General features: G+C 52.8%; 1 protein-coding gene across 4 annotated transcripts; it reads left to right on the top strand.

Annotated features, from left to right (window-relative positions):
- The first annotated feature begins 7,391 nt into the window (after positions 1–7,391).
- On the top strand, positions 7,392–21,034 carry CHURC1 (churchill domain containing 1). 4 transcript variants are annotated; one of them, XM_039537240.1, is made up of 5 exons: positions 7,392–7,539; positions 12,198–12,333; positions 14,393–14,463; positions 14,949–15,176; positions 19,998–20,912. In XM_039537240.1, the coding sequence occupies exons 1-4, from the start codon at positions 7,459–7,461 to the stop codon at positions 15,174–15,176; spliced, it is 516 nt and encodes a 171-aa protein (XP_039393174.1). In that variant the 5' UTR covers positions 7,392–7,458; the 3' UTR covers positions 19,998–20,912. The 4 variants fall into 4 exon arrangements, with proteins under 4 accessions (XP_039393174.1, XP_039393176.1, XP_039393177.1 ...); XM_039537241.1 differs by lacking the exon at positions 7,392–7,539 and adding an exon at positions 8,171–8,281 and having other exon boundaries at positions 19,998–21,034; XM_039537242.1 differs by lacking the exon at positions 14,949–15,176 and having other exon boundaries at positions 19,998–20,193.
- Positions 21,035–21,793: the final 759 nt, after the last annotated feature.

Genomic DNA, 21,793 nt, shown 5'->3' with positions numbered 1-21,793 from the left:
CACCAAAGTGCCCCGAAGACCCACGGTGGGGGGTCCTTCTGCCCCGGGACCCGCCGCCAAAGTGCCGGGTCTTTGGCGGCAATTTGGTGGTGGGAGGCCCCTGCCACCGAAGACCCCAGTCCCCCTGAATCCTCTGGGTGGCCCTGGGCCTGGTTCCTGATTCCAGTTCTGATGCCTGGCCTGGTTCCTGATTCTGTGTCTGACCGCTAGACTAGACAGCCTATGTCCCAGTTCTGATACCAGTTGAGGATCTAATCAATGAAGATTTTTTCTAATGTAACCCTGGCTTTAACTGATATCACGTCTGAATTGTCCCTGACACTAGAATAACCCATTACTGCCAGGATAACTCTCCCCTGCCCTCCTGCTACATACCTCCAGAGAGCTGTCATCACACCCCTCCCTCTGATTCGCTGTCCCTTTCTGAGTGACAGTCATCCAGGGCGAAAAATCAGGCCAGTATGTAACTATCAGCTCTATTTTATTTCAACTGCTGAGTCAAACTGCCCCTAAGAAATAAGCACTGTGACTAACTACATAGACGGGAGCTAAAAAACCCAGTGTTTTAATTTGCTTGATTTGATTTTGCTTAATTAACATCTGGCAGTGGCTGCGTATTATCAGCGCTCCGTTGGCACCAACAGCAGCCGGGCAGCGGCTCTGGCTTTGGTGCTGCCATCGCTCCGGGGGCAACAGTGCAACAAAGTAAAATGCAAATGACATGTGGGGGAAAGGTAATTAAAATTAAGCAAGTTCTCCGGAGGAAGCCTTCACGGTGAGGGAAAGTGTCAGGTCACTGAAGCAGAGGGAACCAACAACGGGCGATGCTCAGAGATGGGAAGGGAACTTGCATTCGGGAGGGAAAGGCCTGTGGAATAACATCTGGAGACCTAGGCCTCTGGACAGCACCGCCCAGCTTGCAGTTAGCCCAGCAGTGGTTTCTAGGCCAAGCAACAACAGAAGGGGGTGGAAGGCTTGCAGCTGAGCACGTGTTGACGTAGCTAATTAACAGCACCCAGGCACCCTGGTGAGGAGGCCTGTTTGCTGGCAATTCCAAAAATGGGGTGGGGGGGAATGTTTCGGGTCAAACCAAAACCAATTTTTTAAAAAAATGTGCCGCTAATTTAGCTGTTAGAACTCAAGAGAGAGAGCTTGGAGTGGTTGTGGATAGTTCTCTGAAAACATCCGCTTAACGTGCAGCAGCAGGAGTCAGAAAAGCGAGCAATGTTAAGAACCATCAGGAAAGGGATAGAGCGGGGTGGGCGATAATTTTTGCAGGGGGGCCACTCCACGAATTTTGGTAAGTCGTCATAGGCCGCACATTTCTACTATATTAATGGAGTGGGTCTGGAGTCTGGGAGGGAGTTTGGGTGCAGGAGGGGGTTCTGACTTGGGGCAGGGGGTTGGGATGCAGGAGGGAGCTCCATGCTGGTACAGAGTGTTGGGGTGCAGGAGAGGGTGAGGGGTGTGGGCTCTGGGAGGGAGTTTGATGCAGGAGGGGGGTCCAGGCTGGGCAGGGGATTGGGGTGCAGGAGGGGATGTGGGGTCTGGGTGCAGGAGGGGGTTCTGACCTGTGGCAGGGGGTTGGGGTGTGGGCGGGATGTGAGATGCAGGCTGTGGCCGGGAGGCGCTTACCACAGGCGGCTCCCGGCGGATGGTGCAGCAGGGCTCAGGCAGGCTGCCTGCATGCCCTGGCCCCACACTGCTCCTGGAAGCGGCTGGGGCCTGCTGCTGCTGTCACATCTCTGCACACTCCTTGGGGGGGAGGGGCAGCGGGTTCCCGTGCCCTGCCCACGCCCGCAAGCGCCACCTCCACAGATCCCATTGGCCAGTTTCCAGGGGCATGCAGAGATGTGCTAGCAGCAGCTGTCCGCTTTTGGGAGCAGTGTGGGGCCATGGCATGCAGGCAGCCTGCCTGAGCACCCCGCTGCACCGCGGGACTTTTAGCAGCCCAAACTCGGAGATCGCGAGGGGGCAGAGGAGGCCAGACAGAAATGTTAGTCATGGTGGGCTGGACAGAAATGTTAGTCATGGTGAGCCGGACAGAAATGTTAGGCCGGCCGGATCTGGCCCGCGGGACGTATTTTGCCTACCCCGGGATAGATCATAGAATCACAGAATATGAGGGTTGGAAGGGACCTCAGGAGGTCATCTAGTCCCACCCCCTGCTCAAAGCAGGACCAAACCCAACTAAATCATCCCAGCCAGGGCTTTGTCAAGCCTGACCATAAAAACCTCTAAGGAAGGAGATTCCACCACCTCCCTAGGTAACCCATTCCAGTGCTTCACCACCCTCCTAGTGAAAAAGTTTTTCCTAATATTCAACCTAAACCTCCCACACTGCAACTCGAGACCATTGCTCCTTGTTCTGTCATCTGCTACCACTGAGAACAGTCTAGATCCATCCTCTTTGGAACCCCCCATCAGGTAACTGAAAGCAGCTATCAAATCCTCCCTCATTCTGCTCTTCTGCAGACTAAACAATCCCAGTTCCCTCAGCCTCTCCTCATAAGTCATGTGCCCCAGCCCCCTGATCATTTTTGTTGCCCTACACTGGACTCTTTCCAATTTTTCCACATCCTTCTTCTAGTGTGGGGCCCAAAACTGGACACACGACTCCAGATGAGGTCTCACCAATGTCGAATTGAGGGGAATGATCACATCCCTCGATCTGCTGGCCATGCTCCTACTTATACAGCCCAAAATGCCATTAGCCTTCTTGGCAACAAGGGCACACTGTTGACTCATATCCAACGTCTCATCCACTGTAACCCTTAGGTCCTTTTCTGCAGAACTGCTTCCTAGCCATTCGGTCCCTAGTCTGTAACAGTGCATGGGATTCTTCCTTCCTAAGTGCAGGACTCTGCACTTGTCCTTGTTGAACCTCATCAGGTTTCTTTTGGCCCAGTCCTCTAATTTGTCTAGGTCCCTCTGTAGCCTACCCCTACCCTCCAGTGTATTTACCACTCCTCCCAGTTTAGTGTCATCTGCAAACTTGCTGAGGATGCAATCCATCCCCTCATCCAGATCATTAATGAAGATATTGAACAAAACCAGCCCCAGGACCGACCCTTGGGGCACTCCGCTTGATACCGGCTGCCAACTAGACATGGAGCCATTGATCACTACCCATTGAGCCTGACAATCTAGCCAGCTTTCTATCCACTGCGACAAAGTTCCTCCTCTACCTTGGTGGGTCCTGCGCGTATTGGCAGATTTGCTCACCTTAGTGATCCTTCCCCTCTGGTGGAACCCACAGTCTGGGTCAACTCCTCCTGTGTCTGATCAGGAGTTGGGAGGTTTGGGGGGAACCCAGGCCCGCCCTCTACTCCAGGTTCCAGCCCAGGGCCCTATGGATTGCAGCTGTCTATAGTGCCTCCTGTAACAGCTGCATGACAGCTACAACTCCCTGGGCTACTTCCCCATGGCCTCCTCCAAACACCTTCTTTATCCTCACCACGGGACCTTCCTCCTGGTATCTGATAAGGCTTGTACTCCTCAGTCCTCCAGCAGCACAGCCTCTCACTCTCAGCTCCTTGCAACTCTTGCTCCCAGCTCCTCACACGCACACCATGAACTGAAGTGAGCTCCTTTTTAAACCCAGGTGCCCTGATTGGCCTGCCTTGATTGGCTGCAGGTGTTCTAATCAGCCTGGCTGCCTTAATTGGTTCTAGCAGGTTCCTGATTACTCTAGTGCAGCCCCTGCTCTGGTCACTCAGGGAACAGAAAACTACTCACCCAGTGACCAATATATTTGCCCTCTGCCAGACTCCTGTACCCCACTGGCCTGGGTCTGTCACACCACCTTATAGTCCATTCATCCAGCCTATATTTCTTTAACTTGCCGGCAAGAATACTATGGGAGACTGTATCAAAAGCTTTGCTAAAGCCAAGGAATAGCACATCCACTGCTTTCCCCTCATGCACAGACCCAGTTATCTCATCATAGAAGGCAATTAGGTTAGTCAGGCATGACTTGCCCTTGGTGAATCCATGCTGACTGTTCCTGATCACTTTCCTCTCCTCTAAGTGCTTCAAAATTGATTCCTGGAGGACCTGCTCCATGATTTTTCCAGGCACTGAGGTGAGGCTGACTGGCCTGTAGTTCCCCGGATCCTCTTTCTTCCCTTTTTTAAAGATGGGCACTACAGAAGCCTTTTTCCAGTCATCCGGGACCTCCCCCATTCGCCATGAGTTTTCAAAGATAATGGCCAATGGCTGTGCAATCCCATCAGATAATAAGACAGTAAATAGCATAATGCAGCTATATAAATCTATGACAATCCCACACCTTGAATATGGGTTGTCCCATCTCAAAAAACATATACTGGAATTGGAAAAGGTACAAATGATTAGGGCTATAGAACAGCTTCCATATGAGGAGAGATTAATAAGCCTGGGAAAGTTCAACTTGGAAAAGAGACAGCTAAGTGGGGGATATCATAGAGGCCTATAAAATCATGACTGGTGTGCAGAAAATAAATAAGGAAATGTTATTTACCCCTTCACATAACACAGGAACCACGGGTCACCCAATGAAATTAATAGGCAGCAGGTTCAAAACAAACAAAAGAAAGTACGTCTTCACACAACTCACAGTCAACCAGTGGAACTCATTGCCAGGGGATGTTGTGAAGGCCAAGACTATAACAGGGTTCAAAAAAGAACTAGATCAGTTCATGGAGGATAGGTCCATCAATGGCTATTAGCTAAGAAAGATGATCAGGGAGGCAACACATGCTGTGGATGTCTCTCGGCTCTGACTGCCAGAAGCTGGGAATGGGCGACAGGGGATGGATCACTTGATGGTTACTTGTTCTGTTCATTCCCTGTGGGGCACCTGGCATTGGCCACTGTTGGAAGACAGGATACTGGGCTAGATGGATCATTGGTTTGCTAGTATGGCTATTCTTATGTTCTTAGGCATCTAACCCAAAATTGTTTTGAGTCAAACAAAACATTTCATTTCAATTTTGATCATTTTTACATGTTTTTGATGGTTTTAAAATAAAATTAAAGGAGGCTTTGAAATATCAGACTCAGAATGTTTCATTTTGAAAATGTCAAATAAAACGTTCCAATTTTTTCAGACTCTCTTTGTTTAGGATTTTTTTCGACTGAAACAAGTGGGCGAAACGGGTTGGAATTCACAGAACGCGTCAGTGTCACCCATTCTGCATTTTATGCTGGAAAAAAAGTTGTGGATGAAAATTTTTGCCCGGCACTAGTAGCCATTAGGGCAGCCAGCAATCTTCACACCAGAGTCCTCTATGGAACAGCTCCCCTTAGGAAGCACTAGGGAGGGCTGAAATGAAGGAGCCCCCTAGGGTAACCAGATGAGAGAGATGAAATATCGGGATTCAGTGTGGGGGGCGTGCTGGCAGAGCAACAACAACAACAAAAAACCCCAAGAGACGGCAGTGGAGGAAAAAACAAAACAAAACAAAACAAAAAATCAAGAGCTGCTGGAGCATAGGAAAAATTGGTGGGGGCTGAGCACCCACTGTCAGCTCCACGCCCGCCCCGCACCAGCTCATCTTCACTCTGCCTCCACCTCCCTTGAGCTGGCTGCCGCATCCTGCTTCTCCCCCCTCCCTCCAGAGCTTGGCCTCCATACAGCTGATTAGCGCAAGCCTGGGAGGGAGGGGTGAGGAGGTGCTGCATGCTTGGGAAAGAGGCGGGGCCAGGGTGGGGATTTGGGGATGGATCCAATAGGGCAGTGAGGGGGCGGGGCTGGTGGCAGGGCCAAGGCAGGGATTTGGGGAGGGATCCAATGGGGGAAGGGGCAGAGTCGGGGCAGGGGTGGAGTTGGGGTGGGGGGGCGCAAGCTCCCTCCGCCTGTGCGTCGGGGGGTAAAATATCGGGACAATTCACGTCTCAACCGAAGGACAAACAAGTAAATATCGGGACAGTCCCGATAAAATCGGGACGTCTGGACACCCTAGAGCCCTCTGATTCTGTCATCTCAGCATCACACTGTCGCCTGAACGTTTCTAAAAACACACTGTCAGAGACAGTAACGACAGGGTAGGGATCCCACTGACTTCATCGTGGTCTTCCTAGAAACCCTAGCAAAGGGCCGCTCTGACTGACCACGCACTGGTCATCACATCTTGCTGCAGCCGGGAGCTGGTACTAGTGCGTGGAGAGGTAACGTACACATGAACTCCGTCCCACAAGCTTAACTCTGCCCTCTGAGGCTGGCAAAAGTGATTTAGCCAGGGCTGCCCTAGAACTGGGAGTTCTGTTTTGGGGGGTTATTCATTTCATTTGGGGGAGGTCAGCAAGTTCTGAGTTCTGTGTAGATGTCCAAAAATCAGGGGAGGGTTTGTTTGGGGGTGGAGGCGGTTTTCTCTTTGATTCTGTAACAAGAAGATTTTTATCAGGTACTTCCCAAAACTCTTGCCTAAACAGGATCTATTTCAATTTGTATTCCATATATAAAAATAACAAACATGTTAGCTGAAGCTTTGTGTCTTTGTTATCAAACGCTTGGTTTAGCGTTCACTGCCTTTGTTCCCTAGTGTGTTTTCACAGTACTGTTTCAAACAGCACTATGTTAAAGTGCACTAGGGAACCTTTAGTGTGCACCAGCGGGGTCTGCACACCAACTAATACACAGCACCTTGTGCTTTAAAATCACACCCCTGTAGTCCGCATTTATTGACTAAACACCAATTCCATTTTTTGGGGCTCTGGGGTGTCTTATCGGTGTTTTTTGGATAAAATCGCAAGGCCTACATACGGAAGGACAAAGTAAATGTGCCATCTGATGAGTTGTGTATTTTCTCATTGCTCTGCGCGCCCTTCATGGCGTAAGGGACAGCTGTACGGACTGGTGCAGAGATTAATTATGGCAGATTTCGATCAGATCTCTGGACCGAGTTCCTTTGGGCCATGTCCACTGGCTCCTTACATGACTTTGAGGGGCACTGTGCGTTGCCAGGGGTTCTCTGCTCAAAGTCCCCCTCTGGCTCCCTCATTATTAACCTAATTTGAGGTCTGGGTCTAGTGTAGGGGTAGGCAATAATTTTCAGGGGGGGGGCACTCCACAAACACGCACAGAAAGACACACACCTGAAAGCCCCGCTTCAGCCTACGACAGCCCCACCCAACTGCCTGATGCTGCCCCCCTTGCCCCACAGGCCACACCCCACTGCCCATAGGCCACGCCCCATTCCCAATAGACCCCCCCACCTTGAAGCGGCAGGCCACGCCTCACAGGCCACACCCCACTCCCGACAGAAACACCCCGACCCTGCAGGCCACGCCCTGCTCCCCACAGGCCACGTCCACTTATTCATAGGCCACGCCCCCACTCCTCCAGAGCCCAGTTCCGAGCCTTCAGGCCACGCCCACACCCTCAAGCCACGCCCCCAGTCACCCGGCTCCTCCCAGGCCCCGCCCCTAAACCCTCCCGGGCGCGCGGGGCGGGGCTGGCAGCTCTCGCGAGATGCGATGCTCCCGGAAGCCGGAACAGGCGGTGGCAGCGGCGGCGTCATGTGCGGGGGCTGCGTGGAGACCGAGTACCCGTCCCGGGTAAGGGAGGGGGCGGGGCCTGGAGCCGGGACTCCTGGGTTCTCTCCCCAGCTCTGGGCGGAGCGGGGGCTGGAGCCACGACTCCTGGGTTCTGTTTCTGACTTGACACCTAGGGTGCGTAGCTCCCATCTCCCTCTGTAAAGTGCACTCTCCCCCTCGCCCCGGCCAGGGTGGGCTAGAGGCTGCCCTGGGTACCTTTGGCACCCAGATGCACCCAGGGGTGCTGCTGGAACAATTTGTATACGGGGGATGCCGAGAGCCATTGAACCAAATTGTAAGCCCTGTATGTAATGGAAACCACTTCAAGCCAGGGGGTGTGACAGCACCCCCCACACCTCTAGTTCCAGCACCTCTAGGTGCACCCTGTGTGCAGCCCAGGGGAGTAGTCCTGCTCTCTGCTGGATTTTAAGGGTGTGATTTTCAGGCCTAACTGCTCCCACCAAAGTCACTGGTAAAATTCCTTGTGATTTTAATGAGTGCAGACCCAGGCCAACGCCAGGCACTTCTGAAAATCCGTCCCTTGTCTGGACCTGCCAGGTGTCAGGATCCCGATGTCCCTGCACGGCCTGATGCAAACTTCTGCCCATGTCATAGCAGGGGGCAAAGGCAATGTGAAGCTGCCTAAGGGATAGGAAGTAATGCTGCAGACAATGCAATGCCTTTACATAAACCAGCCATGCCCCCGCCTCTGGGATAGTGTTACCTTGAAAAAGATAGCGTGGAAAGAACAGCTACTGAGATGGTAACAAAAACAATGGGGGGATAGAAAGACTGCTCTGTGAGGAGACTGAAAAGATGGGACAGTTTAGAGAGGAGTTGAATAAGAGGGAACACAACTGAGATATGCAAAAATATTAACGATAAGAGAAGGCAAGTCAGGGCCTTCTTTATAGTAACACAAGAACAAAAGCACATTCAAAGGAGTTGAAATACAATAGATTTAAAATTATAAAAGGAAATAATTATGCTTTATAAAAACCTGTGGAACTCATTGCCACAAAGTATTGCTGATACCAAGAGCTTAGAGGAATTCGAAGAATTAGACACATGGCTAATGAGCTTATACACAGTTATAGTAGAACCTCAGAGTTACGAACTGACCAGTCAACCGTGCACCTCATTTGGAACCAGAAGTATGCAATCAGGCAGCAGCAGAGACAAAAAAAACCCAAAAAACAAAAAAACACAAATACAGTACAGTACTGTGTTAAATGTAAACTACTAAAAATATAAAGGGAAAGCAGCATTTTTCATCTGCATAGTAAATATTCAAAGCTGTATTAAGACAATGATCATCTGTAAACTTTTGAAAGAACAACCATAATGTTTTGTTCAGGGTTACGAACAACCTCCATTCAGGTATAGGGCTTTTCAGCCATAGGTCTCAAAGCAGGTCAGTATCATTGCCCCAGTTGTACGGTTGGGGAAACCGAGGCACGGAGATTGATGTGGCCTGCCCATGGGGGATATAAGCCCTCATGTTTCAAGGCATAAGCCGGTCACTAACTGACTGGATTATCATGAAACTCCACTCAGGGGAAGGTTATTCCCGAATTGGCTACTGCTGGCTTCCTTGCACTTTACTCTGAAGTATGTGTTACTGGACTAGATGTCCCACTGACTCTGGGATGACATTTCAGATGTTCTTGTTTACCTCTGTGTTCTTACCTCCCCCCAATCCCCTCTGTTATTCCTGACTCATTGAATGTATCAGTCTAGTACTGGGTACAAACGCCAAAGCAGTTCCCATCAGAGCGAGATCCCTGAGCTAGTCAGGGAAGGGAACATAAGAACATAAGAAAGGCCGTACTGGGTCAGACCAAAGGTCCATAGTGGAATCTAATGGATCTCCTCTCTCCCATCATCCATCATCTCCATCCTCTGACAGAACAGAGGCTAGGGACACCATTCATCATGGCTAAATAGCCATTTATGGGACTAGCCCCCCATGAATATATCCAGTCTTTTTTACATTAACATAGTTATAGTAGCCCCCTTCAACCTCTCCAAGGTTAAGGAGTTCCACAAGTTGTTGCGTGAAGAAGAAGAAGAACTTTTTTTTTATTTGTTTTAAAAATGCTATTTATTAATTTCATTTGGTGACTTGTTTGTTAATTAGGAATATATATAACTTCCTTCTCTCTCCACTCTCTCTCACTCCTCATGATTTTATATACCTCTATCATGTCCCCTCTCTCTTCTTTCCAAAAACTGAAGAGTCCCCCTCTTTAATCTTTCCCTCATATGGACCCTCTCTAAACCCCTAATCATTTTTTAGTTGCTCTTTGAAACCTTTTCTAGTGCTAGAAATATTTTTTTGAGATGAGGAGACCACATCTGTACAATAGTATCTCAGTCTTATTCTCTATCCCTTTTTAATGATATTAACATCATCCTGTTTGCTTTTTGACGCCGCCTCTGCACTGCGGTGACATCTTCAGAAGACTATCCACGATAACTCCAAGATCTTTCCAATGTACATTAATTTACATTTATTTTTATTTTTTTTTTTTTGTTTTTTGAAGTTCTTCAATTCTTGCTTTGGTGCTGCTCTTGGTCTATCTAGAGTAGTAGTGTAATATCTTTGCATTTTTTCACACACTGTTACCCCTTTCTTCTCAGATCAATTATGAAAAATTTGAAGGATTTGTCCTAGGACTGACGGGAACACCACACACTACCCTCTCCATTTCTGAGAATTTACCATTAAAATTCTACCCTTTTCCCCTGTCCTTTAACCAGTTCTCAATCCATGAAAGGGGACAGGTGTAGTTAGTAGTTTAGTTTTCAGTTCTTTCACAACTCTTTCTTGGGTGAATGCCATCTGGTCCCTTGACTCTGTTAAATGTTGAGTTGAGTTTATCAATTAATCCAAAAACCTCCTCTACACTGACACTTCAATAGTTCCTCAGATTGATTTCCTACAAAGCACCAGCTCAGGTTTGGGAATCTCCCCTAACATCCTCAGCCGTGAAGACTGAGCAAAGAATCCATTTATTTCTCCGCGCAATGACTTTCGTCTTAAGCGCTCCCTTTTGAATTTTGATCAAGGATTAGCCTCTCTCCCTTGTGGTTGTGGGTACCAGCTGCTCCATGAAGCAGTCATTCATTTAAAGTAAGAAATTTTATCTCTGCATTTTGTCTTGAGTGTGAATGTTCCAGTCAATATGGGGATAATTGAAATCCCCTGGGTCTAGAAAAATTTAATTCCACTCTATGGAACTATGGGAACTGTGGAGCTTTAAGATTTTTTACTTCATTTTTATTCTTACTTTCTTTATGCCATGCAGCCCCTCTCCTGCCTGTCTGTCCTCCTCGATATATATTTTGTACTGAATGATTGTGTTGTGTTGATTTGATCTCAGTCCACCAGGTTTCTGTGAGATGCCTATTATATCTATATCCTCCTTTATATCCTCACTCTAGTTCACCCCATCTATATTATTTTAGACTCATTTTTGTGTTGTGTAAGCTAAAAAAAACTTGTCCCTGTTTATTAGCCTGCCTTTTCTGATGTTGATTCTCTTTTTATGTGACTGTTTATCATCTGATCCGGCCCCTTACATTATACTTCTCATTCCTCTGCTCTGACTATAACCTGGAGATTCTCTATCATCAGACTTCTCATCCGCATTGAGACTCTGAAGCCTGCCCTGCCTACCTACCTGGGCGTGGAACCGGGGAGGAGCATTGAAAAAAATACCATGCCGTCCTGGATTTCAGTCTCTTTCCTAGCAGCTAAATTTGGCTTCCAGGACATCTCTCCTACCCTTCCCTATGTCATTGGTACTCAGACCCAGCTATCTACATTTCTAATATCGAATCTCCCATTACTAACACCTGCCTTTTTTTCCTCCTCAACAGGAGGAAGAAGCTGAATCAGCCAGCAGCACCTGCCTGCCAGGAATGTTTGCGAAGATGTGATTTGTTAGACATGGAATGTGGGTGGCTCCAAGATGCTCTGGTGGGATGGCTCCATGTTACGGGGCGTTCTGAAGTCACCGGTGTCTTTCTTGCTCAGTTGCTGCTTTCCTGCTCTTGGATTTGAACACTGTCTCTTTCCGGGGTCACTGCAACACTCTCTCCTGGGATCACTGTAACACTCTCTCTCTCTCCCCACCCCACCCCCACCACTTTTTTTAGGTACATAAAGAAAAAGTAAACCATTAACTTTTACACAAGCTGGCTGGTCCCAGGTCATTGCCTCCTGAGTACCAGCTAAGACTGCACTATTGTCACCCTTCCCTTTGTTCCTCAGTGGTTTGAGCATTGGCCTGCTAAACCCAGGGTTGTGAGTTCAATCCTTGAGGGGACCATTTAGGGATTTGGGGATTTAGTTGGGGATTGGCCCTGCTTTGAGCAGGGGGTTGGACTAGATACCTCCTGAGGTCCCTTCCAACCCTGATATTCTATGATTCCTGCTCAGGGGCCTTCAGGGAAACTGCTGTGTCAGTTAGCAGCTGGTGAACAATTTGCCCCCCCGAACTCCCACATACTTCCTGGAGCAGGGGGGCGCACTCCACAGTTTGGGGACCACTGGCCTAGCCCTTGCATGTGCTGTCAATAAACACAACATTGGGACAAATTGAAGGGGCAGGGGTGGGTGTTTGACAATAGCACAGGAACGGAGGTGGATAGGTTTCCTCTCAATACTGTAGGGTAACACCTGCCTGGAGAACGGATCTTTCCTGCTCAACTACGTGGGGTGTGTGGAGTGCAACAAGAGGGACTTTGTGCTGATCGCAAACAGAGCAACGGAGGAGGAGGATGGAGAAGAAATCATCACTTATGACCGTAAGGAGTTCCCCTTGTTTGTCCCCTCCACGGAGTGTGCGCAGAGCCACAGGCTTTAGGAACCTGAGCTGCAGAGGGGGTGAGGCCTCATGTTTGATTATTATTATACCTGTTGTGGGGAGGGACAGAGTTTAGTACTTGACTTGAAAAAGTTACCAGACGTCTCTTAGCCAGAGGATAGTAGGAAGGGTGGCTGGGGCTCCCTAAAGAGATCGAAGGCAGTGACCCAGGTCCCCAGCTGTGGGGAAGGAGAGGGTTGCTGACATTTCTACTTTGCTGCTAACCTGTGACCTTCCTCATGAGCTTCACTTTCACATAAATCCCTGGCTGGAAAGTGTCTAAGGCCTCGTCTACCCACAAAAGTTGTACGGATTAAATTATCCCAGTGGGGTTCCTATACCAGTCGCTGGGGGGGTTAAAGCCAGACAAATTCAAAATTGCCAATAAGGCCCCACGTTTCTAACCATGCCATCGGAGGAGCCAAGGGAGGGGGTCGCTGCTCCCTCTCAAAGGCTTCAGATCCAGATTGGAGGCCTTTCGGGAAGATCTGCTTTAGCCAGACACAAGTTACTGGGCTCAGTCCAGAGAGAACGGAGTGAAATTCTCTGTCCTGGGCTATACAGGAGGTCAGGTGAGATGATCTAATGGTCCCACCTGGCCGTAAGCTAGGAATCTATGACTGGGCACATATATACCAGTACAAAGGTGTTTATACCAGTATAGCGCGTCTCTCCGGGAAAGGGGAGGATCTGTTCTGGTATAACTGTCTACATGAGGGGTTGTATCAGTAGAACTATGTTGGTTAAAAAAAAAAAAATCACATCCCCCAGCCAACCTAGTTACAGCAGTACAAAAACCTGTGTGGTGTGGCTACAGCCAGGTAAGCGTGTGCTTAACTGTTCTCAGAATCCGGCCTGAGGCTGGAGCTCCCCTCCCTACTCCAGTGCTGGAGGAGTCTCTGCTACTGTACGCTCCCCCCTCCCCCTGCAACCTCTCCGCTGCGCTGCTGCTGCTGAGACAGGGCTGGTCTCCAGAATCTCTCCCCTGCCTGTTTGTGTGTCATCCTCACCTGTGATTAGCTCCAGGGTCTGCCTCTGCTGCTGCCCGCCGCTCCCAAGAAACCCTGCGTGAAATTGATGGGATTCTGGACAGCTTCACTGATACTCATAGTGTTGTGAACAGCTGCTGTGAAACTGACCAGAGTCTTGTGAATGTCAATCTACTGCTGCTCACAGCAGCAGAGGAACCGGAGTTAACTGGCCTGCAAACGCAAGGAAGCAGCTCTGTATCTGTTCGCATTTTGCAGCCATGCCAGGTTAATGTTTCATTTTTAGAGCCTAAATTCTCCAGCAATTGATAGCTTAGCTCTCCCTAATAACCAGAGTAAACCTCCTGCTTGCCACTGGTGTGTTGATTTTTTTTTTAAGCCAGGCAGAATGTGAGGAAAGAGGGCTGAAGGGATGTGGAGAGAATGGGGTTGTGTTTGATTGTCAGTATCACTGTCTCTTTTAAAATGCAGGAAAGAGTTCTCAGCTTGGCATTTGTTAGTGTGTGTTACATTTACACTCCTTGGAGTGAATGGACAATTTCCATCTGCATTGGCGCTTGTGGAACGGTCTCCTTTTCTGTTCAATGGCCAGGCTCCGGTGGTTAGAAAAGTTAACTACTTTTGAACGATGTGCCCTGCTCCTAGCCAAAAATGGCCCAGGCCCTTACAGCAAAGGTGAAACCTTATGTAGTAAGACAAATTCTCCAGGCATTTGTGGGGCTGCGAAATACAAATTTTTGAATTGCTTTGGTGAATCCACAGGATGTATTGGAAAACTGGGGTGGATCTAGCCATGGGGGAGCCAGAGATATTTGGCTGTGCCTCTAAGACGACCGCTGCCCTCTTGGACCAGAAGGGCTTTTTGTCACTGACGCAGGGTAGCAGGTCCTTGATCTCAGATCAGTGCAATTTTCAGTCAGAAGAAATAGGACTTTCCCCGCCCCCAAGTTGTGGTAAGTGAGGTCTCCCTCCGAGCAGGCGATCCTTGTGAATCTCTGGTTTTCCTTCCAGATGTGTGTAAGAACTGTCATCACATGATAGCCAAGCACGAATACACATTCAGCGTGGTGGACGATTACCAGGTATGTTGTCTTGCATGCGGTCATGGAGCCCCAAGGTCAGTGCTACGGCCATAGGCGCCGACTCCGTGTGTTCTCCGGGGCTGGAGCACCCAAGGGGAAAAATCAGTGGGTGCAGCTCCCTGCTCCCCCCCCTGCCCCAGCTCACCTCTAGGCCACGTCCTCCCCTGAGCGCGCCACAGTCCCGCTTCTCCTCCTAGCTCCCAGTGCTTGCCCCATGAAACAGTTGTTTCGTGGCAGCAAGCGCTGGGAGGAGCCGGGGCCAGGGTTTGGGGAAGGAGTCCAATAGGGAGAGGCAGGGGGCGGAGTTGGAGCAGGGCCTTTGGGGAAGGGGTTGGAATGGGGGCGGGGCAGGGGTAGAGTCAGGGTGGGGCTGGGGGCCAGCACCCACCGGCCCCGGGAAAAGTTGGCACCTATGGCTACGCCCCCAGCTTTGGAACCAGCCCTTCAGCGGGCTGGACCTCGCAGGCGTCTCACTCTTCCTGCAGCGCCGGCCAGCTGGCTTCACCGCCTCCTTTGACTGCACCTTTGCAGCTCCAGCCCTCCTGCTTCACACCATGAGCTCTGCCCGGCACGTCCAGCTGAGCCAGACCCCTGGGAGAGGCTCGGCCCCTCTTCAGGGACTGTGCACCTCAGCAGTATCTGCGGTGACACTCGGTGTTATCAGAACAGCCGGGTTCGGCAGCCAGCTGTTACACAGCCCAGGAGGCCCATAGGTGAGCACAGGGAAGTGAAGGTTAAAGCACGGGCCAATTCCGTCCTGCTCAGCCCCAGAGCCCAGCCAAGCTGTGGTGAACACCTCTGTTCAGGCTCTGTCTCAGTCTGACCTCAGGTGAGAGCCCCGACTCCTTCCCACAGCCAACTCCTAACCCCACCTCCCACCTTCCCAGCCCTTTGTTCTCCAGCTGGGGGGTTTGCTCAGCCTCCCTGCTGAGCAGTGGGGAAATCCATCGCCCTCGGGGGTGCAGGTTGCTAGGTGTCCGTGTCCTGGTGGTTGGCTTTCCCATCGGTGTCTTGGATTCTTCATTGATGGGGGTGAGCCTCAGCCAGTCCTTTTTAACAACCCATTCAGGCTCAGACAGCTAGATGCCATTCATGCCTCTCTCTCTCAAGCCTGCCCTGAGAACAAACAGGCCTTTTTCCCTGCAAAATCTAGGGGAAACTGAGGCACACGGGGGGCATAAAAAGTCACTGAAAATTCCCACTTCATCGCACATGCACGTACGCAGATCACAAAGACACACTCCTTTATTCCTTCATATGAACGCCCTGAGACTTGGAAAGCCCTGGGAGTGATGTCACAGAAGCACAAGGAACCCCAGGACCACAGTGGCTGGAGTAGAAAGTTCTGGTCGATGGGTTTCCATCTGGAGGTGCTCTTGGGTTCTGCAGGCTACTGTTGCCATGGTATGTGTGGGATTGTGTCCTAAGCAGCCCATCTGCTGCTTAGGCCAGGGAAGAGATTCAAGTCACCGCCCAACCCGCTGTGCTTTTGTAGGGCCAGCTACACTGTAAAACGTGGCTTGACTTTCCAGCTGTGGATTCCAAGCTGCCACAGCCGCACTTCCACCCGCGGGACAAGGTGCCCGAGGTAGGCGACGGGTGCATCCCGCTGATCAGCGTCTCTCCAGCTCCCAACACGTTGGGCCGATCTGACACCGTCGGATCAGGCAAGGGGACGTCCATGCAACACTGAGGGTTGAGATTCTGTATGCACAAGCGGGGCCTGGCTCCCGTGCATGGAGGTAGCATTTAGCGCGGTGGTTCTCAGACTTCTGCATTGGTGACCCCTTTCACGCAGCAAGCCTCTGAGTGCCACCCCCCGTATCAGTTAAAAACACTTTTTATATTTAACACTATTGTAAATGCTGGAGGAGAAACGGCGTTTACAGGGGTGGAGGCTGACAGCTCACGACCCTCCATGTAACAACCTCACGACCCCCTGACAGGTCCCGATGCCCAGTTTGAGACCCCCTGATTTAGCATGATTGCCTACAGCCCTGGCTTTAGGTTGGCATTTTGAAAAGCACCTCGACTTAGGAGCACAAGTCTCGTTGCAAGTCAGTGGGGTTTGGGAGGGGGTAATTTTCAAAAGCTCTTAAATGACTAGTCCCACTGACTTGTAATAGGACTTGGGGTCCTAACTCCCTTAGGCTCCGTAGAGAATTCCAGCCTGAGTGCTTTAGGACCCAGTGCCATGGGGCGCAGGGCTGAGTAAATTCCCACATGAAGCACTGCAGTGCTGAGGCGGTGCAGGACCCTGCTGAATCAGTGTTTTAAAGCAGACACGCAGCAAGGCCATGGGACAGTTGCTGGAAGAACCACAGCTGTTAATTTCTTCTGCGCAGGAAGGTCCGGTCCAGCCTAGGAGGCAGACCCAGGCCCCCGAGCCCCTGGCAGGATGGGTGTGGCCTGGTTCCTGACCTTGCTAATTGTGTTCTCCCTCTACCTGGGCAGACGGGTTTTATCAGACCTGCCTGCAGGTGAGATGAGGAGGAGGTGGTGGTGGAAGAGGGGATTTCTCTGGCAGACCCTGGATCGCTCCCTGACAGTCAGCACGGCTTCACAGCAACAAGGGGAGCCAGATCGCTTTGCGATGGATTGGCTTGAAAGACAGGCGTTGGGCATAGTCCACCAACCAGAGCTGTGGGACAATTCCGAGATGCGGGCATGCATTAGCCGCACCTTCAAGCTGCCCTCACGGGGGAGCAAAGCAGGGGAGAGCTGATGGAGCTGCTCGGGGTCTGAGGTTCCTAAACCGATGCCTCCGCAAGCTGAAGTTCAGCACTTTTCTGTTCCAAACCTGGGGTTGCTGGCATGTGCTCCCATTCTGGGTGTCATTTGCTCTTTGTAACCACCAGAGGGAGCAAGAGGGCTCGGAGGGGCGTGTTTTCAGTGGCCGCCCCCTGGAGGCTGCTGCTAGCCACAGCCCTTGCACTGCCAGGCCCTGACTACCTGGAGGCGTCTATAAAGCTGATCCCTGCTCTGCTTTCCGAGGGGCTGGGCTGCCGGTCCATCTCAGGGGCTGTCGTCTGATATCGGCCCTGGCCAGCGTTGGGCAGTCCCAGTGTCTGTGGGTGGCAGCGAGTCTGACTCCTTTTGGAACAGGCGTCGGATGAGTGGAAACAAGGCCAGCGGCTTGCAGTCTGTGCTGCGAAAAACTCCAGCGGCCTTTCCCTTCCTGCCTTGCGGTGGTTGTGCCTGCATTGCCCGGGGCGGGATGGGACTGCCCGTCGGTCCCTTGGCGAGCCGCTGCGGAGAGTAGGACTAGCCGTCGGCAGCTCCTGCTGAAAGTGTGAGCACCGGTTGGGGAGATGCAGCCGTGGGCTTCAGGGGCGCTGCCGGCGTTGAAAAGTTACCATGCACGTCTGGGCGGGGATCAGTCAGATCCCCTGTGTCATGTCCCAGGAGGTATAACTAGGAGGAGTGGGGTTAGGGAAAAGGAAAACGGAGCTAGTTACATTCCTTAAGCTTTTAATCCTGACACCTCCATTAAGGAAGCAGCTTATCAAATGTCCTGGTCCATATTTAATGATTTGGGAGGCGAGACCTGCAATCCTGTAACGATTTGAACCAGAAATCTGTGAGCAAACCCTGCGTCCCACACCAGGTCTTGGCAAGGGGGCTCCCCTGAGCAGCGTGTGTTTTAATGCAGCCAAAGGCAAGATCAGACGACTAGGAACGAGGAGTGCAGGTCGCACCTATGGGATGGGGACCTGCATCCTGGAAAGCCTTCGCACTCCCGGTGCAAACCAGGGGGGCGGAGTCCCAGCAAAGTGCCGCAGCCGAGGTGGTGTGCAGGATCCTTCGGCGTGCGAGCTGGGGAATATCCAACACGAGTAAGGAGGTGATGTGACCTCTTTGGCGTTGGAGAGACTGTGCCCAGTGCTGCACGGAGGATGTTACAGGGGACAGGGCTCAGAAGAGAGCTAAGAGGAGTCAAGCGCTGAAAAACCTGCCTTCTAGCCAGAGATTTAAAGGAACCGAATCTGTTCAGTTTAGCTGAGAGGTGCCTTGATCACACTTCCAGGGAGGAGATTTCTGCTAGCAGGGGGCTCTGTGATCTACCAGAGATCCGGGACTAGGAGTTGAAGGGAGGCACGTTCAGACTAGAGATAAGGGGCCGGTATTTACCAGGGAGGGACCATCAGAACCACTGACCCCGGGACGGGGCAGGTTCTCCGTCCCATGGCGTTTGTAAATCCAGGCTGGATTGTCTCTCTCAAGCTCTGCTCCGGCTTAGACCAGAGTTCTGGTCTGGACGCAGGAGTCGCTGGGGAGGCTCTCTGGCCTGGCTTATACAGGAGGCAGAACAGTCCCTTCTGGCCTTGAAATGTCCAAGGGCAAGTCCCTTTTCCTGCTCGCTTCCGTCCCCAAAGCCCTGGTCTGTAGCTGCGCGCCGGCTGGCGGGCGCTCTGCATGCCCTGATTGGGTTAACCCATTCCCCTCGCTGGGGCGAGCGGAGCTGCTAGTACCGAGGCAGCGATGCCCAGCGAATGTGCTGCTCTGCCTGCCTGGCATTGCGGGGGAGGGCTGCTCGGTTTGGCTGTAGAGTGAGAGGACAGTGCTGATAAAGGGAGGATGGAGCCTGCCTGCTGGGCTGGCGCCGAGCTGTGGGCTAGTCTCCCTGGGGGAGCCGTGGGTGCCCCAGCTCTTGGGATGTTTGAAACAAGAGCGACTACCCCAATGACTGTGGGAGAGGGAGCAATCCAGCCCTCGCCAGGCGGAGAAACCCGAGGGCCCCGTAGGTCTGGTCGCCGGTGAGGCCTTTCGAAGCCCTCGCTCAGGCCAGGTGCCTAGTCCGTCTCTGGCTCTGGTGCACAGCAAAGCTGAGTGATAGCGGGGAGGCAGGTTCCTGCTGCCACAGCCATGCTCTGCCAGCCCATTGCAGGCCAGTCTGGGCGAAGGACTTTCCTTGATCTCTTAGGCCAGCCTGCGTGAGTCCTTGCCAGCATGACTCTCGGTTGGGCGCCCTGCTGTGCCGCATTGGAAGGGACTGAACGCTGTGTCGCCATGTGGCAGGGTTGGCATCTGCGCCCCCTTGTGGCCCACTGTGGTACTGCTCATCTGGCCTCAGTTTCCCTCCAGGTCTTCACTGGTCAGCAGCCATCTCCGGTCTGGTCTGGTGCCGTGGTGGCTCGGCCCTCTGCCTAAATCACACCAAAGCTCTGCCCTTGCGGGGGTATCCAAGTTCCAAAACAAATACAAGGAACTCAGAAAGGAGGGTCGGCCGGGGCTGGACCCCCATCCTACTCAGGGCCCCTTTTCTTGTTAACACTTGCCTGGGCTCCCAGCTTCAGGCCCAGCCCCACTTCCTCAGGGAGGCCCTGACCTGCACCAGTGAGAGCTGGAGATCTCCCCCCCAGCCCAGAGCTGGGCTCTCTCCCTTTTAGCTCCTCCCTCCAGGCCTGACTCTTGGCCGGGGTGTTGGTGCGTCCCCCATCTCACACGCACGCCCGGGACAAAGGATTCCCAGCCCCGCACCTGGACGCGAGCGCCCCCTTGCCCCCGCGTGAGCGCCCTCTGTCTTGTTGCAGGAGTACACCATGCTGTGCCTGTTGTGCGGCCGGGCCGAGGACTCCGTCAGCATCCTGCCCGACGACCCTCGCCAGGCGGCCCCCTTGTTCTGAAGCTTCGGCCGCCGCCTCGGGGCGGGTTTGCGTCCGGCCTCGCTAGACTGTTGGCAGAGCGATGGCGGGTTACAGTCATTAAACACGTGCCCTGTGTTGTGAACGTGAGTCGCCCCACGGTCCGGCACCCCGCTCCTCCCCAGACTCGGCATCAGAGAGGCTCAGGACCCTGGCCTGGAGGAAGGAGCAGGGAGGGGGGCGTAAGCCAGGTTGCTTGGAGGACTGGTTCTGGGCTGGGGAGCGTGCCGAGGGGGAGGGAGTGGGACGGTCCTTGGCACAAACCAAGGTAACAGCTGCTGTCATGTCCACGGTGTCCGGCCTGGGATCCCACCCCCGGGAGGTAATTTTACAGCCGACATGCAGGGGCACTGCGTGGGTCTATAGTTTCTAATGACATTAGACCCGGCTGACAGTAGCAGAGCCCCACGAGGCACCCCCCAGCGTGCCCCCCATAGGAGTCCGGAGGCTGGTACATCTGCTCTCCGCCCAGCTGTCCCTGCGGTCGCTCGGAATCCTCCCCCACGCCGTGGCCCAGGACCACGCTAACCGGGCCCAGGTTAGAGCCGTAGCAGGAGATTTGCCAGCAGCTGTGGCCAGGCTGCTTGGGCTAACAAGCCAGGTTGCTTGCCTAGGGCCTGTAGTCTCCCTCTGAAGGGAAGGGGAAGGTGGCTCCGGATCTCCTGGCCAGCCTTCGCCAAGGGGCGGCCAGTGCTGCTGGCTCTCCTGGGGGTGACCGGCGGCAGTGTGGTGGTCCCTTTCTGGAGACCAGTTGTTCTTGTGCACGGGTGGGTAATAAACTAGGAGAGCTTTGGGGCACTGGTGGTGTCTTCAGAGGCATCTGTCCCGTGTCTGGCACGGTGGGGCCCCGATCATGCCTGGCGCTGCTGCAGCCGCTCAGTGCCACCTGCAGCCAGCCCAGCCCTTGGGGAGTGGGGATTTCTCCAGGAACTGACTCATCCCCGCAGAAGCCTGCTCTCCTTTATAACCCGCTTCCCCGCTCCGGGCTCTGGTGGGGCCCTGCGGTGAGTCAGCCCTTCTGCTGCCTCTTGTCCCACTCACCGGTGGGGCCTGTCGATTGCGGTGTTTGCTGACTGCCACCTTGCCAACACGGGGTGTTATGGACACGTCTGTTTGCTGTGCTGCTGGGAGACCAGCGAGCAGCCCTGTGTGAACAGCGCTGGCCCTGCTGCAGGATCCTGATCGCTTCCCACGAAGCCCCAGAGGTTTGCTCCTAGGGCAGGATCTGGGCTAGACGGAATGAAATCCCTGGGTGGGTTTGTTGGTGCAGTTGTTCACGACAGGACTGCGGGGGGCTCGCTGGGCTGTTTCCTGAGCCCCCTGGCAGAGGGAAAGGGGCTGTGCTGAGTGAGGTGCCCACACCTGTTCCAGCCTGGCAAGGGGGGGGGGGCAGGCAGTGAAATGGGTGATGTGTCACAGAAGGAAGCCACACGGCTCCACAGCATTAGACCCAGCTGGCTCCCTGCCGCCCCGGTGAGAGCCACGCCAACCACTGCCGAGGAAGTGAAGGCACAGCCGTGCAGCGTCTCCTCTGGCCCCGGCGCCCAAGGCCGGGCGTTTCTGTGCTGCCCCATGGGAGGGCCCCGCCCTGGGCACTGGGAGCACCCTGCACACGAGTGACTAGCTGGGTGCTTTCGCTTGGCTTGAATACGGAGCGCCTTGCTGGGGCGTTTCCACCAGCCATC

The sequence above is a fragment of the Mauremys reevesii genome, linkage group 4 (assembly GCF_016161935.1).
Source record: "Mauremys reevesii isolate NIE-2019 linkage group 4, ASM1616193v1, whole genome shotgun sequence".
Lineage (NCBI taxonomy): Eukaryota > Metazoa > Chordata > Testudines > Geoemydidae > Mauremys > Mauremys reevesii.
The sequence above is the reverse complement of the archived record's forward strand: the minus strand, read 5'-3'. Positions and strand labels throughout refer to the sequence as shown.

Excerpts from the sequence above, each read along its gene's own strand:
- CHURC1 (XM_039537240.1), top strand. The coding sequence starts at position 7,459 with ATGCTCCCGGAAGCCGGAACAGGCGGTGGCAGCGGCGGCGTCATGTGC. Across the intron at positions 12,334-14,392 it reads AGAAATCATCACTTATGACC|ATGTGTGTAAGAACTGTCAT; the intron begins GTAAGGAGTTCC and ends TTTTCCTTCCAG. Across the intron at positions 14,464-14,948 it reads GCGTGGTGGACGATTACCAG|CGCCGGCCAGCTGGCTTCAC; the intron begins GTATGTTGTCTT and ends CTCTTCCTGCAG.